The following is a 19,876-nucleotide window of genomic DNA, read 5'->3' as shown; positions in this document are numbered from 1 at the left end:
TCTCTCTCACTGTCCACTCTTCCTGTAAAAAAAAAAAAAAAAAAAGAAAGAAAGAAGCCTGCTAAGAACTGTGGTGGAGCAACCCCTGGCAGCTCTGTTGAAATGTCTGCTGCCTGCGGAATAAGTGGGAATGGTTGGTAAAGGAAAATGGTAAAGGTAAGTAAATAAAAATTAGTGAACGATATAGTTGCGATGATGCCTAATTGATAGGAGATGATGGAATGTTTAGAAGGGTCATATTATTTCCCTGCAAATCAAAACTACAATGAGGTTTCACCTCACCCTGGTGAGAATGGCTCACATTCAGAAATCCACCAACAACAGATGCTGGCGAGGATGTGGGGAAAAGGGACACTAACCCACTGTTGGTGGGAATGCAAACTGGTTAAGCCACTATGGAAGTCAGTCTGGAGATCCCTCAGAAACCTGAAGATAACCCTACCGTTCGACCCAGCCATCCCACTCCTTGGAATTTACCCAAAGGAAATTAAATTGGCAAACAAACAAGTTGTCTGCACCTTAATGTATATTGCTGCTCAATTCACAATAGTTAAGACCTGGAATCAACCTAAATGCCCATCAACAGCAGACTGGATAAAGAAATTATGGGATAGGTACTCTATAGAATACTACACAGCAGTAAAAAACAATGAAATCCGGTCATTTGCAACAAAATGGAGGAATCTGGAAAACATTATGCTGAGTGAAATAAGCCAGTCCCAAAGGGACAAATATCATATGTTCTCCCTGATCGGTGACAACTAACTGAGCACCAAAAAGGAAACCTGTTAAAGTGAAATGGACACTATGAGAAACAGTGACTTGAACAGCCCTTGCCCTGACTGTTGATGAACAACTTAATACATTATCCCTCTTAGTATTTTTTTTTGCCTGTTCTACTTAATACTATTGGTTTAATTCTGTAATTAATAAACAGTTATTCTTAAGTGTTGAAACTTAACTGAAAAGTGATCATTGTTAAATATAAGAGTGGGAATAAGAGAGGGAAGAGATGTACAATTTGGGACATGCTCAAGCTGACTTGCCCCAAACGGTAGAGTTAGAAACATACCAGGGGATTCCAATGCAATCCCATCAAGGTAGCATGTAGCAGTGCCATCTCACTCGTCCATTTGATCAATTTCTGTTCACAGTTGATCATAATGATAGGACTAAGAGTCAAAGGGATCACATAAACAAGACTAGTGTCTGTAAATACTAACTGATAGAACAAAAAAGGGAGAGAACGATCCAACATGGGAAGCGGGATACACAGCAGACCCAGAATGGCGGATGTCCTAAACAGCACTCTGGCCTCAGAATCAGCCCTTAAGGCATTCGGATCCAGCTGAAAAGCACCTGAGAGTATTTCAGGCATGGAAAGCCAAGACACTCTGGAAAAAAAAAAAAAAAAAAAAAAAAAAAAAACACCTAAATGAAAGATCTCCGCGAGTGAGATCCCAGTGGAAAGAACAGGTCATCAAAGGAGGTACCTTTCTCTGAAGGGAGGAGAGAACTTCCACTTTGACTATGACCTTGTCTAAATATGATCAGTCAGTGAACTCAAAAGGCTTCCATAGCCTTGGCAGCTCATGACTAGAGCCTAGGGAGATTACTGACACCATAAAAAAGAGTGTCAATTTGTTAAGTCAACAACAGGAGTCACTGTGCACTTACTCCTCATGTAGGATCTCTGTCCTTAATGTGCTGTACATTGTGATTTAATGCTATAACTAGTACTCAAACAGTATTGTTCACTTTGTGTTTCTGTGTGGGAGCAAACTGTTGAAAGCTTTACTTAATATATGCTAAATTGATCTCTGTATATAAAGAGAATTGAAAATGAATCTTGATGTGAATGGAAGGGTAGAGGGAGCGGGAAAGGGGAGGGTTGCGGGTGGGAGGGAAGTTATGGGGGGGGGGGGGAAGCCATTGTAATCCATAAGCTCTACTTTGGAAATTTATATTCATTAAATAAAAGTCAAAAAAAAAGTCAAAAAAAAAAAAAAAGGTCATATTATTTCCAGCCAGCTTTTGCTGTTTTTTTTTTTTTTTTTTTTTTGACAGGCAGAGTGGACAGTGAGAGAAACAGACAGAAAGGTCTTCCTTTGCCGTTGGTTTGCCCTCCAATGGCTGCCGCAGCTGGTGCGCCACACCGATCTGAATGCAGGAGCCAGGTGCTTCTGGCCTCCCATGGGGTGCAGGGCCCAAGTACTTGGGCCATCCTCCACTGCACTCCCTGGCCACAGCAGAGAGCTGGCCTGGAAGAGGGGCAACCGGGACAGAATCCGGCACCCCAACCAGGACTAGAGCCCGGGGCCGCAAGGCGGAGGATTAGCCTAGTGAGCCACGGCGCCGGCTTAGCAGGCTTCTAATAAGCAAGGACACTTGCTGATGCCCACCCTTTCACTAACTATACAGCATGATCTGTGACACTAGGCCCAAAAGGGCCCTGTCTAGGTCTCCCCTACTTCCACAGTCACCAGAACTCTTTCTGATAACTCATCTAATCATAAACTAAAGAATTATCAAGTATTATGGTGTCCCAAAACAAAAACCATTTGAGTTCTAGTCCTAGTTTTGTAGCTACTTAATACAAGTTTTATTCCCATGTATCTATCCTTCCTAATCCATAGGACTGGCTCAAGAGTCAAGTGAAATATGTATTTCAAAGCTTTTTGAAGCTTAGATCATTGCAAAATGTATCACGGTATTTTAGAGTAAAAGGAATTTTTTCAAGATTAATTACTGACACCTTATCTAAACATTAAACTCCAAAATCAGAACCACAGCTTGTAGCACTGCTGTGTCTGATCAACCATTGTACACTAAGGGAGCTATTCTATACATGCAATGTCCAAAACAGCAGCTAAACTAGTCACACGCAGCTACCACGCAGCTAGTGTAACTGGGAGACTGAAACTTTCATTTTCTTTAACTATGCTTATCTTAAACTTCAACAACTACATGTCATTAGTAGCTACTGTGCTGGACAGTACGGATCTCAGATAATAACATCTAGAAAATCTATCTGTAGCTCTAAGGTCTGTAACAGAAAGTACAAGGCTGTCACTAGCAATCACGTCAACGAGGGGAAAGCAGGACTCTGAGAACAGATGTGCTCCCCTTTAAAACTTGACAGGGGCCAGCGCTGTTGCGCAGTGCGTTAAAGCCCTGCCTGCAGCACATCCCACCCATACGGGTGCCAGTTCGAGTTCCAGCTGCTTCATTTCCAATCCAGCTCCCTGCTAATGCACCTGGGGAAAGAGCAGAGGATGGTCCAAGCCCTTAGGCTGCCCACACCCACTTGGGAGACCTGGAAAAAGTTCCTGGCTCCTGGCTTCAGATCACCTCAGCTCCAGCCCTTGCGGCCATCTGGGGAGTGAACCAGAGGATGGAAGACCTCTCTCTCTCTCTCTCTCTGTAACTCTGCCTTTGAAATAAATAAATCTTAAAAAAAAAAAAAAAAAAAGACAGACATATTCAAATCCAAACAACTTTGAGGGACATGGGACATACATCTCACCTACAAAAGCCTTCATATTCCCTCAAATACTAGGAATACAAATATGATCAATATACTTCCCAACTTACACAACTTTTCAAGAATGCATCCAGTGTGGAAAGCAAGAAACCCACATAGAGATAAAAGCCAGGGACGTGCAAAGAAAATAGAAACAAGTAAATCCAGTTTGCCTTCTCCATGATCTCCTTTACAAACCGTGCAACAAAAATCTATTGAGTTGGGGCCGGTGCTGTGGCATACTGGGTAAAGCCGCCACCTGCAGTGCTGGCATCCCACATGCACGCTGGTTCAAGTCCCAGTTGTTCCACTTCCGATCCAGCTCTCTGCTATGGCCTGGGAAAGCAGTAGAAGATGCTCCAAGTCGTTGGGCCCCTGCACCAGCATGGGAAGACCTGGAAGAAGCTCCTGGCTCCTGGTTTCAGATCGGTGCAGCTCCGGTCATTGCAGCTAATTGGGGAGTGAACCAGTGGATGGAAGACACCTCTCTCTCTCTCTGTGTAACTCTTTCAAATAAATAAATAAATCTTGAAAAAAATCTATTGAGGGGGCTAATGCTGTGGCTTAGCAGGTTAAGCCGCAGCCTGCGATGCTGGCATCCCATATGGGCCCCAGTTTGAGTTCCAGCTGCTCCCCTTCCTATCTAGCTCCCTGCTAATGCACCTGGGAAAACAGTGGAGGGTGGCCCAAATCTCTGATCCACATAGGAGACCCAGTGGGAAGCTCTTGTCTTCAGCCTGGCCCCGCCCTGGGTGCTGGGACCATCTGGGGAGTGAACCAGTGGCTGGGAGATCTTTCTCTGTAACTCTGCCTTTCAAATAAATTTTTAAAAAAATCTACTAAGCACCACTACCTAACAGGATTAAGAGGTAAAAGATGAGTGAGTCCTAAGCTCTATTCTTGGAGTCATTAAGAAAGGGTAGCATCTGAATCTCACCAACTGGCCCTCTAGGTCCTGCTTCCTGCTACACTACACTTGGGGTCAAAGAGTGGTTCAAAGATTTGCACTACAGTAATCACCACGCTGCTACACTCTGAAACTAGTCAGCAATTTTTATCTCCCCTCAGCTGTCTCAGGTGAGAGCCCCATGCCTTGAAAAAACAATATGCCAGAGAATATAAAACTTCAACACATTTTGGGGAGTTTCCTTTTCACACCTCTTTGAACACTGAACCAAAAACTCAACATGCCAAGCTTCAGAAGCTGTTACTAATAGGTGCTACTGAGCCCTCACGATGTGCAAGGCACAAGAACCCCGGTATCGCCTTTGATCTCATTTATTTCCTTGGAAAAAAAAAAATCCTTACGAAGACCATACGCCGTTCCCCTCCGTTGAGAAATAGGGAAAATGAGTTTCACAGGGATTAAAGAAGTCAGACCAAACTCTGCCTCACCATTGTAATAAAGGATCTTTTTAACCCTTTGCCCACTAAAGAGAGCATACGGAGTCCTGTTCTTCCACTCCAGGGCACAGAGTGGGTGTATTCTACAAGGACACTTCGCTGACAAATAACCAGACACACCACGTCCAGTCACGGCCAAAGGACCGGAAATCAAGGGCTGGCCGGGCCTTCAAACGGAGCATCTCAGGAAGGTCACTGCATGTTCCAGGCAGAGCAAAGGTTAGACGCAGCCAGAGCTCCCCGAGAGCCCGCGACAGCCCAGCGCCGGCTTCCCGCGCGGCTCGGCGGGAGAGCTGGGAACGCGAGCTCGGGGCCGCGGGGCGAGGCCGAGGAGGGGACGACGCCACCCAGCGGCCGGGCTCAGCGGCAGAGCTCCGGGAGAAGGCGGAGCGAGAGGCGGGCGCTCCGGGGAACGGGCCCGGCCCCGGCACGCACGGGGCGAGCCCGCTGGAACGAGACGCCGGGCCCAGCGAGGGCAGTCTCGGCCGCCGCCGCCGCGCAGGGGCCCCACACCAGCCCGCGCGCGCGCCGCGCCCCGCGCCTCACCTGCTCCGCGCCGGCGCCCACAGGCTCAGGGGCCGGCCCGCTCCCGCGCCTCCGCCCCGGCCGGGCTCGGCCCTGCCGCTCGGCCCCCAGCTCCCCGGCTGGCCGCCGGCTCCCGCGCGAGTTCCGGCGAGCAGCAGCCACCGGCGGGCCGGGCAGCCGAGGGCCGCGGAGGCAGCGCGCAGCAGCCGAGCGCACCCCGCGGCGGCCATAGCCCGCGGGCCGGTAACTACCGGATAGGACGCAGGCCGCGAGGGGCTGGGCGAGCGCGGGCGAGCGGGCGGGCGGCGGCCGAGGGTCGCGAGGGGCCGAGGGCCGGCGACTGCGTGCTGCAGCGGCGCGTCGAGGACGAGCGAGCCTTCCGGGTGACTTATAAACCCGGGAGCGCCGCGAGCGCGGCCCCACCCCCTGCCCATTCCTACGCCCTCGGAGCGGGGTGGGTTTTACAAGGGGCGGGGCTGACTAATTCGTTGCTTTACCTACTAAACAGGTGTCCTGTCTTCGAGCTCCTGGAATTGCTACGCAGGAACAATAAATTTAAAAGCTGAACATCTGGCAGATAAAACAACCTCCCGTGTCTAAACCACTTTGTTCTGTTCTCCGTTTCCCAATTTAAAAAAAAAAAAAAAGTGGTAGGTTTGTCATCTTGCAGTTAAAATTAGGGCAAAAGGCAGAAGAATTCTGGACGTTGTCATAGAAGGGAGTAGGAAATTTTGGAATGTCAGCAGACATTGTACACAGAGAACTACTTATGACTATAAAATTATAGGTCGTCCCAATAATGAAGACATTTAGGGCTGCTGGAGAAAGTAGTAATAATCCCAGACCTTGACTGGCAGTTAACTGCAATTTGCATGAAATCCATGAGACTTAGGGACGACTTTTGAGTGAACTAAGATTTCTAAAAGGCGCCAAAAAGCTGACTTTTTAAATCTAGTTTATTGGGGGCCGGCATTCTGGCATCGTGGGTAAAGCTGCCACCTGCAGTTCCGGCATCCCATATGGGCACCGGTTCAAGTCCTGGCTGCTCCACTTCTATCAAGCTCTCTGCTGTGGCCTGGGAAAGCAGTAGAGGATGGCCCAAGTGCTTGGACCCCTGCACGCAGGTGGGAGACCCGGAAGAAGCTCCTGGCTCCTGGCTTCGGATAGGCACAGCTCTGACTGTTGCAGCCAATTGGGGAGTGAAACAGCAGATGGAAGACACCCCTCTCTCTGACTTTCAAATAAATAAATAAATCTTTAAAAGCTAAATAAATAAATAAATCTAGTTTATTACGGTTAGTATGCTGTCGATTAGAACATGGGCTTTGAGGTCAGAAATGGCAATGTTCAAATCCAAGGTCTACCACTTATGAGCTCTCAGGCCTTGAATAAATTATTCTCACAGAGGATCAGAGTTTCCATAACTCACAGATAAGATAGCCCAGGCTTCAGGGCCGTCCTGAGGGTTAGACAAACTAACAAGCACATCAAGAAGTGCGTCACAGACCATGAGCAATAGCCCTTCCTGGGCCTCCCGGTGAGGGTACTTGCAAAGCAGCTAAAGTTCAGAGTCAAGGGGATGGTGCAAATGTGCTAAACACAATGGAAAAAATAAAAAGAATATTTGGAACAAAAGGGTATAGACCTAAGCCAAATCTCTCCCGATTGTCTCACAGAGGCTGGGAGAAGGCAGCCTCTAGGCTCTTAACTGCCACAATCTTTAGATAAAGAAACATTCAAGTTGGAAATGGCACAGAAACAAACAAAACCTGGTAAATACTCCTGGAAAGGAAATGGTAAGAGAACAGCTAACTTTTTTTTTATGAGATCAAATCTCTGAAGTCAGATGAATTAATTAAACTCAGAGGCTCCTTCTTCCCTGACCCATTCATAGAAAATCCAGACTTAACTTGGCTGTAGCAGAGCTTTTCTGCCCTGTGGAGTTGTCTTTTGTATGCATGGCATAATATTTATGTAGGTCATCTTTCCTGGAAGTCCCAGATACAGGCTCTTGAACACGTCAAGTACTCAATAAATATTGGTGGATAAATTAAAATTCGCATGTAACTTTCATTAAATCATCAGAATTCATTACAGTTGCAGAGGAAGGGCAAGGATGAGAAAAAGGGGGGCTGAGCTGTGGCATAGTGGGTAAAGCCACCGCCTGCAGTGCCGGTATCCCATATGTGCGCCGGCTCAAGTCCTGGTTGCTCCACTTCCGATCCAGCTTTCTGCTGTGGCCTGGGAAAGTAGTGGAAGATTACCTAAGTCCTTGGGCCCCTGCAACCACATGGAAGACCTGGAGGAAGCTCCTAGCTCCTGGCTCCTGGCTTCAGATCAGCTCCAGCCATTGCGGCTACTTGGGGAGTGAACCAGTGAATGGAAGACTTCTCTGTCTCTGCCTCTCCCTCTCTCTCTGTTTAACTCTTTCAAATAAATAAATAAATTTTTTTTAAAAAAAGGTGGAAAAAAGGCTCAGAAAATTAATATTATCGAAGTGGCTGAACTACCCAAAACAATTTACAGATTCAACACAATCTTCATTAAAATACCAATGATATTCTTCACAGAATTAGAAAAAAACAATTTATATGAAACAATGGGCAAATATTTACATAAAATGTATATGGAAATACAGAATACCCCAAATAGTCTAAACAATCTGACACAATAAAAATGAACGAAAGCAGATCTGAAGAAATACCACAAGGCTGTTTCAGCCAAAACACGTGATACTGGCATTAAGTAGACACATAGTTTAATGGAACAGAATAAAAACCCCAGAAATAAATCCACACATCTACAAGGAAATTAGCTTTGACAAATGTGCAAAGATATTCCCTGGGGAGAGGACAATTTCCTCAATAAAGGATGTTTGGAAAATTGGATTTCCACATAAGCAAGTTTAGAACCATACATCCTACACAAAAATCAATTCGAAATAGATCAGCTCTCTAAGTGGAAGACCTGAAACTGTGAAACTACTATGGGAAAACATAGGGGAAGCACTCCAAAACATTGGCACAGACAATGAGTTTTTTAATAAAACCCTAAAATCATGGACAATGAAAGCAAAAATAGAAAAATGGGGTTATATCAAACTAAATAGCTCCGGACAGCAAAGAAAACAGAGTGACGAGACGTCCAACTGAATGAAAGAAATATTTGCAAACCATGCATCTGATAAAGCATTAATATCCAGAATATATAAGGAGCTCAAGAATTTTACAACAAAGCAAACAATCCAGTTAAGAAATAGGTGAAAGATCTGAACAGACATTTTTCAAAAGAATTACAAATGGCCAACAAATATGGAAAAAATGCTCAGGATCACTCACCATCAGGGAACTGCAAATACAAACCACAGTGGGATATCGTCTTACTCCAGTTAGGAAGGCTGCTATCCAGAAGTCAAAAAATAACAAATGCTGGTGAAGATGTGGAAAAGGGAAACTATAGTACACAGTTGTGGAAATGAAAATTAATATAGTTATTATGGAAAACCGAATGGAGATTCCTCAAAAAACTAAAAATAGATCTACCATGAGGCCCAGCTATCCTACTTCTGAGAATACATCCAAAGAAAATGAAGTCAGCACATACATGCAAGAGATACCTGCACTCTCGTATGTATTGAATCAACCTAGGTGTCCACCAGTGGATAGCTGGATAAAGAAAATGAGATGGGTACACACAATGGAGTTTTACTTGGCCACAAGAATGAAATCCTGACATTCGCTACAAAATGGTTGGAATTGGAGATCATGATGCTAAGTAAAATAAGCCATACACAGAGCAACAAATTCCACATGTTCTCTCATATGTAGAAGTTAATATAGTATAAAAATGTGTAGATGCTGTATTATTTGGCATATAAATATTTATAAATATTATCTTCTCTGAATTATACCCTTACATAATGACATACTTTTCCCTCACTTTATGATCTTTGTCACGAATCCTATGTTATGTAATGTAGCCATCCCTGCTTTCAAGAAACATTGTATACATGTATAGATAATATTCACCTACAAAGTAAATGTGGCAGAATGTTAAAAACTGATAAATCTATATCACTCATTAAGCTCTTCTTTGTACTTTTCTGTATTACCTGAAATATTTTTAAAAGTAAAAAGGCAAAAAAAATTTAAAACTTTTGAGAAAAAAAAAGATTAAAAAGAGAGATGTTTTCTGGGTTTTCAAAGGCAGGCAAGGATTAATTCCAAAGACCAAAACTCATTAATTAATTAATTAATTCCAACACCAAAACTCATCAGAATCCTGAAGGGAGTTTCTAAATATACTTGTAACCATATGAGGTAAACATGAAAGCACTAAGGGTTATCTATTTGCTCAAGTACTTCTGTATGTCTATAAAACTAACCCCTCCATCCTTTACACTCCTAGCAAATCCATTTGTATTTGGATATTTGTGCTGTTGCAGTGAAAATACCACAGAATGGGTTATACATAATGAACACAAATCTATTCTTCTCCCAGTTCTGGAGGCTGCAAAGCCCAAGATCAAGACACCAGCAGTGTCAGTGTCTGCTGTGGGCTCAGGAAAAAGCAGTGGAAGATGGCCTAGGTGCTTGGATCCCTGCTTCCTATGTGGGTGACCCAGAAGAAGCTCCTGGCATCAACGGGGTGCAGCCCTGGCTGTTTCAGTCCTCTGGGGAATGAACCAGCAAATGGAAGAGCTCTCCCTCTCTCTCTGTAACTGTGATTTTCAAATAAATAAATAAATAGTTTTAATTTTATTTAATTAATTTATTTGAGAGGTAGAGTTACAGACAGTGAGAGGGAGAGACAGAAAGAGAGGTCTTCCATATGCTGGCTCACTCCCCGAGCGGCCGCAATGGCTGGAGCTGCACCAATCCAAAGCCGGGAGCCAGGAGCTCCTTCCAGGTCTCCCATGCTTGTGCAGGGGCCCAGGGACTTGGGCCATCTGCTGCTTTCCCAGGCCATAGCAGAGAGCTGGATCAGAAGATGAGCAGCCGGGACTAGTGCCAGCGCTCATGTGGGCGGAGGATTAACCTACTGTCTCACAGCACTGGCCATAAATACAGGTTTTAAAGAGGTTATCATTTTACTATTATATATGTTTTTTCCAAATCTGTATTGAATAATTGATGTCTAAGATTGCACATGATTCATATTATTTAAAAATAAAGTCAGAAAATACCTAATAAAAAAAGAAGTATGTAATTATATCTAAATAGATTTCATTCCAAGAAATTACCACTCTACTTCAAGGTGATACATAAATATAGATGGTAACATTGGTGAGTTTCCTAAATTTAAATTGAAAATTAAACTGATATTTAAATAAATCACCATGTCAGTTTTATTGCTCTCCCTGCCTATAATCTTGAGTTACTGTAGCACAGCCCCTGGATTGCCAGCAAATTGAAAATATCAAAATCTTGATATGATCGAATTATTATCTTGATGAAAATATTTGAATATTTTGTTGCCTGTGGTATGAAACACACTGTTCATCTGAGTACACAGAGCCCTCAAGCTCTTTTCATTGCCACAGTCCTGCCCCATGCCTTTCTTCCCTCTGGTGCTGGACTTCTCCACCTTCACCTGCTGACTCACAGCCAGAGTCACAGGCTCAAGAATCCTTGCAGGAATCCTCCTCCAGCACAAACACCTCTTGTGTGTCAACACACACCATAAAGCTCTCTGTTTTGGTTTACATTCAAACAATTATATGCAAATACAAAGTTGGATCAGGTGGCTTACTCAGTTTCCTATTTCTTTGTTAAAATTACTTTGTAGGTGATGTGATGTTCCTCAAATACAGTAGCTAGCTGATGGTCTTGTTTAGTGTTCTTAGCAACTTCTGATGAACAAGCCAATTGGGGTACAAAATGCTGGTGTTCTAATTCCGTCATCCTTTCCTCATTGATTGCCCAAAACACATCTATAAAGATAGACTTGCTCTCGTCTTCTATTCTGATACCTTGATGTAGAGTTTGTATAGGAAATGCTGGAAAAATGCTCAAGTACTTTCCTTAATTTACCTGCTTTCTTTACAGGTGGGTTCATATTTTTTTTTCTAAAGATTTATTTATTTATTTGAAAGTCAGAGTTAGAGAGAGAGAGAGAGAGAGAGAGGTCTTCCATCTGCTGGTTCACTCCCCAATTGGCCACAAGTGTCGGAGCTGCACCAATCCCAAACCAGGAGCCAGGAGCTTCCTCCGGGTCTCCCGATGTGGTTGCAGGGGCCCAAGGTCTTGGGCCATCTCTACTGCTTTCCCAGGCCATAGCAGAGAGCTGGATGGGAAGTGGAGTAGCCAGAACTCGAACATCCATATGGGATGCTGGCACTGCAGGCGGTGGCTTTACCTGCTACGGCACAGCACTGGTCCCTCTATTTATTCAAGAGTTGATTTAGAAAGTTGTCATTTTTAGAAAATGGTATGTTCCACATAAGTTTTCAAACTATCGACACAAATTTTTTCCTCTCATTTACTTACCTTTTTAAAAACTCTCTAGTGCATCTATAGTTATATTGTGTTTTATGTTTCTTGTCTTATTTTCTGCATCTTCTCTTTCTCTCTTTTTTTAGACAGGTGTGGTTCTAGTTTATTGTTGTTTTTTTTCCTTTCTTCTTTTTATTTACTAGAAAGGCATAATGATAGAGAGAGACACACACACACACACACACACAGGGAGAGCAAGAGTGAGAGAGAGTCCATTTGCCAGTATACACCCCCAAAATCCCTACAGCAGGCAAAGCTGGGCCTAGCCAAAGCCAGGAGCCCTTGAAGTCAATCTGGATCTCCCTCATGGATGTCAGGGATCCAAGTAGTTGAGCCAGCATCCATTGATTCCCAGGGCATGCACTATAGCAGGAAACTGGGTTGGAATCAGAACTAAGACTACAACACAGACACTCAAATATAGGATGCTTGTATCCCAAGCAGTGTCTTAATTGTGGTACCAAACATTGGCCCTGAGTCTTCCCTCTTTTTCCTAGAATAATCTTGCCAAAAGCTTATTTTATTTTATTAGTCTCAAATAGCAACTTTAGAAATTGATCTTTTATGTTACATTTTTGGTTTCTAATTTTATAACTCCTTCATTTATCTTTATAATTTTCTTCATTCTACTTTTTTTGGATTTGTTTTTTTGTTCTTTTTCTTTTAGTTAGATGCTTTGGCTCATCATTTTTTCATTTTGTCTTTTGGAAGAAGTACTTAAGTTTCTTTTCTCTAAATATTTAAATCTCTGCTAAGTAGTATGTTTAGCTGTGTCCAATTAGTTTGAAATACATTTTATTTACTGTTCAATTTAAGTATTTTCAAATTACACTTTGCTAATTCTTTGACAGTGAGTCACTAAGTATAAAAAAGATGTAAAAAAAGTACAACAACAACAAAAACTTTGCAGGAGAAAAGACCAATAAACTAGAAAACATAGCAATAGAAACTTTCCAAAATGATATACAAAGACAAAAAAGACTGAGAAAGAAAATAAAGTAGTATTATTGATTTATGAAACATTATCAGATGTTCTAATACACTTCTATTTGGCATTCCAGAAGGAAAGAAGAATAAGGCTGAAATAAACCAACACAAATTGATAGAGCCTATTGTCATCAGACTCCCGGTGAGAAAACTTTATATATAGGATATTTGTAATGGGCAGCCTTGACATGGCTCCTGGTGATCTCCTCCTGCTGGTGTTCATGCCTAGGTGTGTAATCCCCTCCAGAGTGAGGGCTAGACCTAGTGATTTAGCTCAAAGACAGCAAAAAGGGATGAGCCAGCAATTATGTGATTAGGTTATAAAATACGCAATTTCTCTTGTGCTAGCTGCCTTCTCTCTTGCCCTCTGGGCTTACATGCTTGGTTGAAGCTAGCCGCCATGTTAAAGAGGCTCACATGGCAAGGAATTTAGGGTGGCCTCTGGCCAATATCCACAGGAACTCAGGTCTCAGTCCACCTGTCTGTGAAGCACTGCGTCCAGCCAACAAACACCTTGGTGAGTAGGAAGAAGACCCCTCCTCATTCAAGCCTTGAGATGACCACATCCCCAGCTGACAATTATAGCCTGTGAGAGAGACCCTAAGCAGCGGACCCAGAGAGCAGGCCCAGATGCTAATCCCTGGAGAGCAGGCAGCATCAACCTTATTTCAATCCATTAATTTTTAGAGCAATTTGTTAAGCAGCAACAAGTAACTAACACAATGATCTTCAAGAGCAATGAGGAGCCAGCATTGTGGTGCCGTGATTTAATCTCTCCATCCCCTATCAGAGTGCTGACAGGAGTCCCAGAGCTTCCTTCTGACCCAGCTCCCTGCTAATGCACGAGCAACACGGCAGAAAACGATCCAAGTGTTTGAGCCCCTGTCACCCATGTGAGAGACACAGATGGAGTTCTAGGCTCCTGGCTTCAGCATGGGCCAGCCGTGGCTGTTGTAACCAATCGCAGAGTGAATCAGCAGATGGAAGAGTCTCTCTCTCTCTCTCTCTCTCTCTCTCTCTGTGTGTGTGTGTGTGTGTATCTCCCACTCTCTGTGTCACTCTGCTTTTAAAAAAATAAAATAAATCTTAAAAAAAAAAAAAGGAATGCTGACACAGAGTCCAAAAAGGTGGGGTAGGAAGCAAGAAGAAATGATAAGCAAAAAATTCGCAAGCATGTGAAGAAATCTAAACAACTGATTGGAAAATAGCAACTATGATCTCACCAGTACAAGAAAAAAGTAAAAAAGCCAGAGTGTTCTTGGCAGAATCCTTTTTCCTTTTGTCCTTTTAATCGTGGAATTCATTGAATTTTAGCTGAGCCAAGGTTTACCAACCAGAGTCTTGGCTTCTTTTGTAGCCAGGTGTGTCCCCAGAAAAGAGTCTGCTAATTGGTTTCAAACAGGGTGATACATGCAACCAGAGAACCACTTTGCAGGGAAGTTATTTGTTTTCCTCTCTACTTTCCCTCTCACCAGCTGGAAAATAACAACTGATGAGATCCAAATAGGGATACTAAGACGTTAAAGCTAGTAGAATGGTACATTGTATTACTAAGAGAATAAATTTCAAATGTTCCTATCAGGGAACAAGTCAAATATTTGAATTAATCTTTCCATGTTGCATTCAAAATTCACAATATGCTGTACTCTATAAATATATACAACTGTAAATTGTCAAGATACAGTTGCAATAAGATGCAACTGACAGAACCAATTTACCAGCCAGAGTTTCTGCATGACCTCATATAGCAGAATTGTCTGCCACTGATAAAGGCATAGGCCCCACCACTCAGCCTATTTTTCTGGAATGTCCCATGGGACAGAAGTAAACATTTATCCTAGTGAAGGTACTTGTAGGAAAGCCCTTTGTTAAAGCATCTTCGCCTCAAAAGGAATTCACTGAATTGTGAGAACTGTACACTGGCCCCACAAGGGCCAAATGACTCAATAAGTCATCTGCTTCTCCAATAGATAGAACCTTGTTGGCCAATATTGTCCAGAGGGGCTTGTTTAGTGAATTCCAGGTCTGGAAAAGACCAACTGAAGCCTACATACCCATCATAAATTCCTTAAAGAGCACAGCATCACCAACCAATCAAAGGAAGCTCACGAACATAACTGACCAACAAGGAATCTGGAAATGAGCTGATCACTCATCTTTCAGCCCCAATTTCAACCTACAAGAACCTTTACCCCTAACATCTTAGGGAGCCCAGGAAATGCGCACTAGCTGCCGAGCTCCTTGCTCTGCACCTTGCAATGATTACCTTCCACCACCCTGATGTCAGTGATTGGCTTTCTGTGTGCCAGGCTAGCAGTTCTGGTTTGGGAGTTTTGTAACAACATTTCTAACTAGTTTGGGGTGTTGTTCAGCAACAATCCTGGCAAATACATCATTTACAGTGCAGAAGAAAAGCAGCACTGAAAAAGCACGTATTTTAAAATTTCAAAACTGTGGGACACTGCAGAGCAAGTGGGACTATTGGCAGAGTTGGTATAAGGAATCCGTGCAGACCAGCTCTAGCATGTCGAAGGGTTCCTGTAAGACTATGCTGACATTGCACCCAGGGCTGCCATACAAAGTACTCATTGTATCCCAGAGTACACCTTTCAAAGCAGCTTTAGGTTTTCAAAAGGAGAATTTAAAGTTCCTGAAGCAACAAGTGCAATTCATGATGGAATAAGAATAAATCTTGCACAGACTTTGGGAAATATTTTTTCTCAAAACTGCAAATTAGTCCTAGAGACAGCATTGGAAGTCAATATCTGCTACTGGGACACATAATAACTTTCAGAATAAAAGTATATTTTGCTGTTCTAAGATTGAAATCAGGCATTTAATATACTATGAAAACATGAAGAGTTCTTGAGATAATGAAAGGTGACTTTTCTGTTTCTTTTTTTCTCCACATTCTTCATATGAAGAGAGAATGGCTGGGAATTGAGGGTCTGACCACCATGGAAGATCATAGTACCTTTCTTTCATTGAGGTTTTTTTTTATAAGATTTATTTATTTGGAAATCAGAGAGAGAGAGAGAGAGAGAGAGAGAGAGAGAGAGAGAGAGAGAATCTTCCATCTGCTAGCTTACGCCCCAAATGGCTGCAAGTGCCAGAACTGGCCCAGGCCAAATCCAGGAGTGAGGCACTTCTTCTGGGTCTCCCACAGGGGTGGCAGGGGCCCAAGCACTTGGGCCATCTTCCACTGCCTTCCCAGGCATATTAGCAAGGAGCTGGATCTGAAGTGGAGCAGTTGAGACTTGAATCAGCGCCCATAGGGGATGCCAGCACCACAGTTGGCAGTTTTAACCCTTGCATCACAACACTGGCCTCAGGAGCACGGTCCTTGATTGCTACCTCATAACACAAGCAAGCAGTGCATGTGGGATAAATGGGTTGTCCCTCTGGGTTACAGAACTGGAGGATCCATATGATAATTCTTGCTGAGAACATTTGGAAAATTAAAATGCATTGATCTTTACATATTTGTCTTTCAGTTAAAAATGGAAATGGGTTATGGATCATAAATGGCAGTTTGCTTAACAGATGAATTGCAGGCTCATAGTTTGATTATTTTTTAATTTTTTTGTTTACTCAAGAGACAGAGACAGAGAGGGAAAGAGCTCCCATCCACTGGTTCACTTCCCAAATACCTTCCACAGCTAGAGCAGGGCCAAAGCCAGCAGCCAGAAACTCAAGTCAGGTGTTTCACATGGATGGCGGGAACTCAATTATCTATGCCATCACTGCTGCTACCGAGGGTCTGCTGGAGTTAGAAGCCAGAGCCAAGAACTGAACGTAGGTATTCCAATGTTACACACAGGCACCTTAACTCTTAAGCTATTATATTTTTAATTTTCAGAATTTGAGCCAAATTATTTCACCAGGAATGTGAAAATCACCTCGCGTAATTATTCATCTATGTGTGAAAGGCCTCACGAAACCAGAGTCAGCATTGCCTTTGCGTGACAGCAGTTATTCAATTTTCTTACCAACAGCAATTTTCTTCCACCTCAGGCCTGGACCAACTTATGGCAAATGTTTGTAGAGATACAAACCGGCACATCGCACATTTCATCTGTGGTTCAAGCCAGTAAATAAATACTGTATTTGGTGCTGTTTGCTCACCTGGCATGCTTCTTTATAGTTTCTTTTTTTAGTATAAGACATGTGGTAAGTGGATGTGAGTTCCATATCCTTATAAAAAAATGCTACCTTGGTTTATTCATTATAAGTTGTTGCTGTAGCAAACCTATTATTTTACAGTTCAATAGGTCATAAGCCTGAGATAGGACTCAATGATTTATTATTCTACAAGTCCATGGGTCAGAAATCTGAGACAGGACTCGAGGGGTCAAACAGGGCCACAGCCCTTTCTGGAGGTGCTGGGAGCAACCTTGTCTTTTGTGACTTTTAGCGGCTGCTTTCACTCCTGGCTCACTTTCTCTATCTTCAGTGTCAACAATGGCTGGTCAGCTTCTCACCTTGCATCTCTCTGACCCTGTTTCCATCATCACATCTCTGACCACAGCAGGGAAGCTGTTTTACTTTTAAAGACGCAGGTGAATAGTAGAGGTTCAACCTGATAAGCCAGGGTTATCTCTCATCTCAAGGCCCCTACCCCTAATTACATCTGCAAATCCATTTGGCCATGTCAAGTACCAGAGTCACAAATTTCCAGGATTAGGGCATGGGCATCTGTGAGAGCCATTCTTTTGCCTCCTGCACTTAGGTTTCAGTTTCATATAAATTCAGCCCAACACTAACCATTAGAGGGTCCTTTCTATAATCTTAGTTTCTGAGCTTTTTGGATCACCCTGCATTAATTAAGCTTTCCAGACTTACCTCAACACAGAGAATTAATATGTATTGCAACTAACATGGGTACAATGTCCAAAGATTTTGTAGTCATACGACTTTTCTTGGGGCTGGCACTGTGTCGAAGTAGGCTAAGCCTCTGCCTGTGGCGCCATGTGGGATGCTGGTTCGTGTCCTGGTTGCTCCTCTTCAGATGCAGCTCTCTGCTATGGCCTGGGAAAGCAGTAGAAGACAATCCACTTGCTTGGACCCCTGCATTCATGTGGGAGACCCAGAAGAAGCTCCTGGCTCCTGGCTTCGGATCAGTTCAGCTCTGGCTGGTGCAGCCATTTGAGGAGTGAACCAGCAGATAGAAGACCTTTCTCTCTGTTTCTCTCTTTCTCTGTCTGTAACTCTACCTCTCAAACAAATAAATAAAATCTTAAAAAAAAAAAAAAAAAAACCTTTCTTACTAAGAGTAAATAGAATAATAGCCCAGGAATCCTTGTGCCAAACAGTCCTCTAGAAGCTTTACATGTTTTCATTTGTCTAATCTTCACACAAAAATCCTCTAAGGTGGGGATCAGCCTCATTACCATTTTACTGTTGCATAAACTACATTTAAATTAAGTGTTTTTTTTTTTTTTTTTTGACAGGCAGAGTGGACAGTGAGAGAGAGAGACAGAGAGAAAGGTCTTCCTTCCGTTGGTTCACCCCTCAAATGGCTGCTACGGCCGCTGCGGCCGGCACACTGCACTGATCCGAAGACAGGAGTCAGATGCTTCCTCCTGGTCTCCCATGCGGGTGCAGGCCCAAGGACCTGGGACATCCTCCACTGCACTCCCGGGCCATAGCAGAGAGCTGGACTGGAAGAGGAGCAACCAGGACAGAGTTCAGTGCCCCAACCGGGACTAGAACCCGGGGTGCCAGCGCCACAAGCGGAGGATTAGCCTAGTGAGCCATGGCGCTGACCTAAATTAAGTGAGCTTTGAGTGCTACCAAAAGAAAAGCTAATCAATAGCTTTTGGTAGAGCACTCTTTATAACTTAGAAATACAGTGGATACAAGTCTATTTTATATTGTATTCTGTTTTCTAAAGATTTATTTATTTACTTGAAAGTCAGAGTTACACAGAGAGAAGGGGAGGGGGGAGAGAGAGAGATCCTCCATCTATTGGTTCACACCCCAATTGGCCGTGATGACCGGAGCTGTGCCAATCCAAAGCCAGGAGCCAGGAGCTTCCTCCAGGTCTCCCATGTGGGTGCAGGGGCCCAAGGACTTGGGCTATCTTCTACTGCTTTCCCAGGCCATAGCAGAGAGCTGTATCAGAAGCAGAGCAGCCAGGTCTTGAACTGGTGTCCCCATTGGATTCTGGCACTGCTAGTGGCAACTTTACCCGCTACACCACAGCGCCGGCCCTATACTGCATTCTACAAAAAATAAGTGGATTTCTACACCTTTAGAGCTGAGAGGACAATAGGGTGGAATATATACATTCCATCTCTATCTGAAAGAAATGTTTCTGCTGCTGTGTATGTGCATCTCTGTATCTGTCTCTGTGTGAGTATGAGACAGAGAGAGAGAGATGAGGGGGCTTTAATTGGCTCAATATCAAAAGAAATTCCCCTAGTTCTCTTTTTCATCTAGTTTGTTCCATTTTGCTTTAGGATATTGGTTCAAAACACCAGATAATGTATTTTTACCTTTGCTGCTTACTAATATTCAGTTATTAATTTGGAGTTATTAATATGCAGGTCATATCAGAGCCCAACAATAAAGAAGATTGGGTTAATAATTCTGTGGGATGAGTCAAGTTCAGTCCTCAGGAATGCAGCATTCGATCTCTCCATTTTAAAATTAAGTAACTAAAAAAAAAAAAAAAAGATTGAGTAACTGGAGCAATTGCCAAGCTTCCTTGAACCCGGTTAACAAAGTTTTGGATTACAGGAAAATAGTTTCTTCTGTTCCAGTGCCACGTGTTGTTTTCGAGAGTTTCTAAATATTAGCTAACTGCAAAGCTCCAGACTTTAGGGATGCTTGGGGACACATTTCTCTTAAAGCTTCCTTTCAATTTTGATGGGCATTTCAACTTCCCAGCTCTTTCTTAAAATCGTCTTCAAGGGCCAGCGTTGTGATATTGCAGGTGAAG

At 43.3% G+C, this 19,876-nt stretch overlaps 1 protein-coding gene and 1 pseudogene across 2 annotated transcripts in view; one reads left to right on the top strand and one right to left on the bottom strand.

The window, feature by feature from the left end:
* The window catches only part of FDX1 (ferredoxin 1), a 36,089-nt gene extending 30,188 nt beyond the window's left edge, over positions 1–5,901 (bottom strand). For both annotated transcript variants that reach the window (XM_051849655.2, XM_051849649.2), the window contains exon 1: positions 5,474–5,901. In XM_051849655.2, coding sequence (XP_051705615.2) covers positions 5,474–5,886 — 413 coding nt within the window. In that variant the 5' untranslated portion in view covers positions 5,887–5,901. The remainder of the gene's footprint in view (positions 1–5,473) is intronic.
* Positions 5,902–15,457: 9,556 nt separating this feature from the next.
* LOC108178196 (ubiquitin-fold modifier 1 pseudogene) lies at positions 15,458–16,899 on the top strand (annotated as a pseudogene).
* The last annotated feature ends 2,977 nt before the right edge of the window (positions 16,900–19,876 follow it).

Source organism: Oryctolagus cuniculus, chromosome 1, assembly GCF_964237555.1.
Source record: "Oryctolagus cuniculus chromosome 1, mOryCun1.1, whole genome shotgun sequence".
In the NCBI taxonomy this organism is placed as follows: Eukaryota; Metazoa; Chordata; class Mammalia; order Lagomorpha; family Leporidae; genus Oryctolagus; species Oryctolagus cuniculus.
The sequence above is the reverse complement of the archived record's forward strand: the minus strand, read 5'-3'. Positions and strand labels throughout refer to the sequence as shown.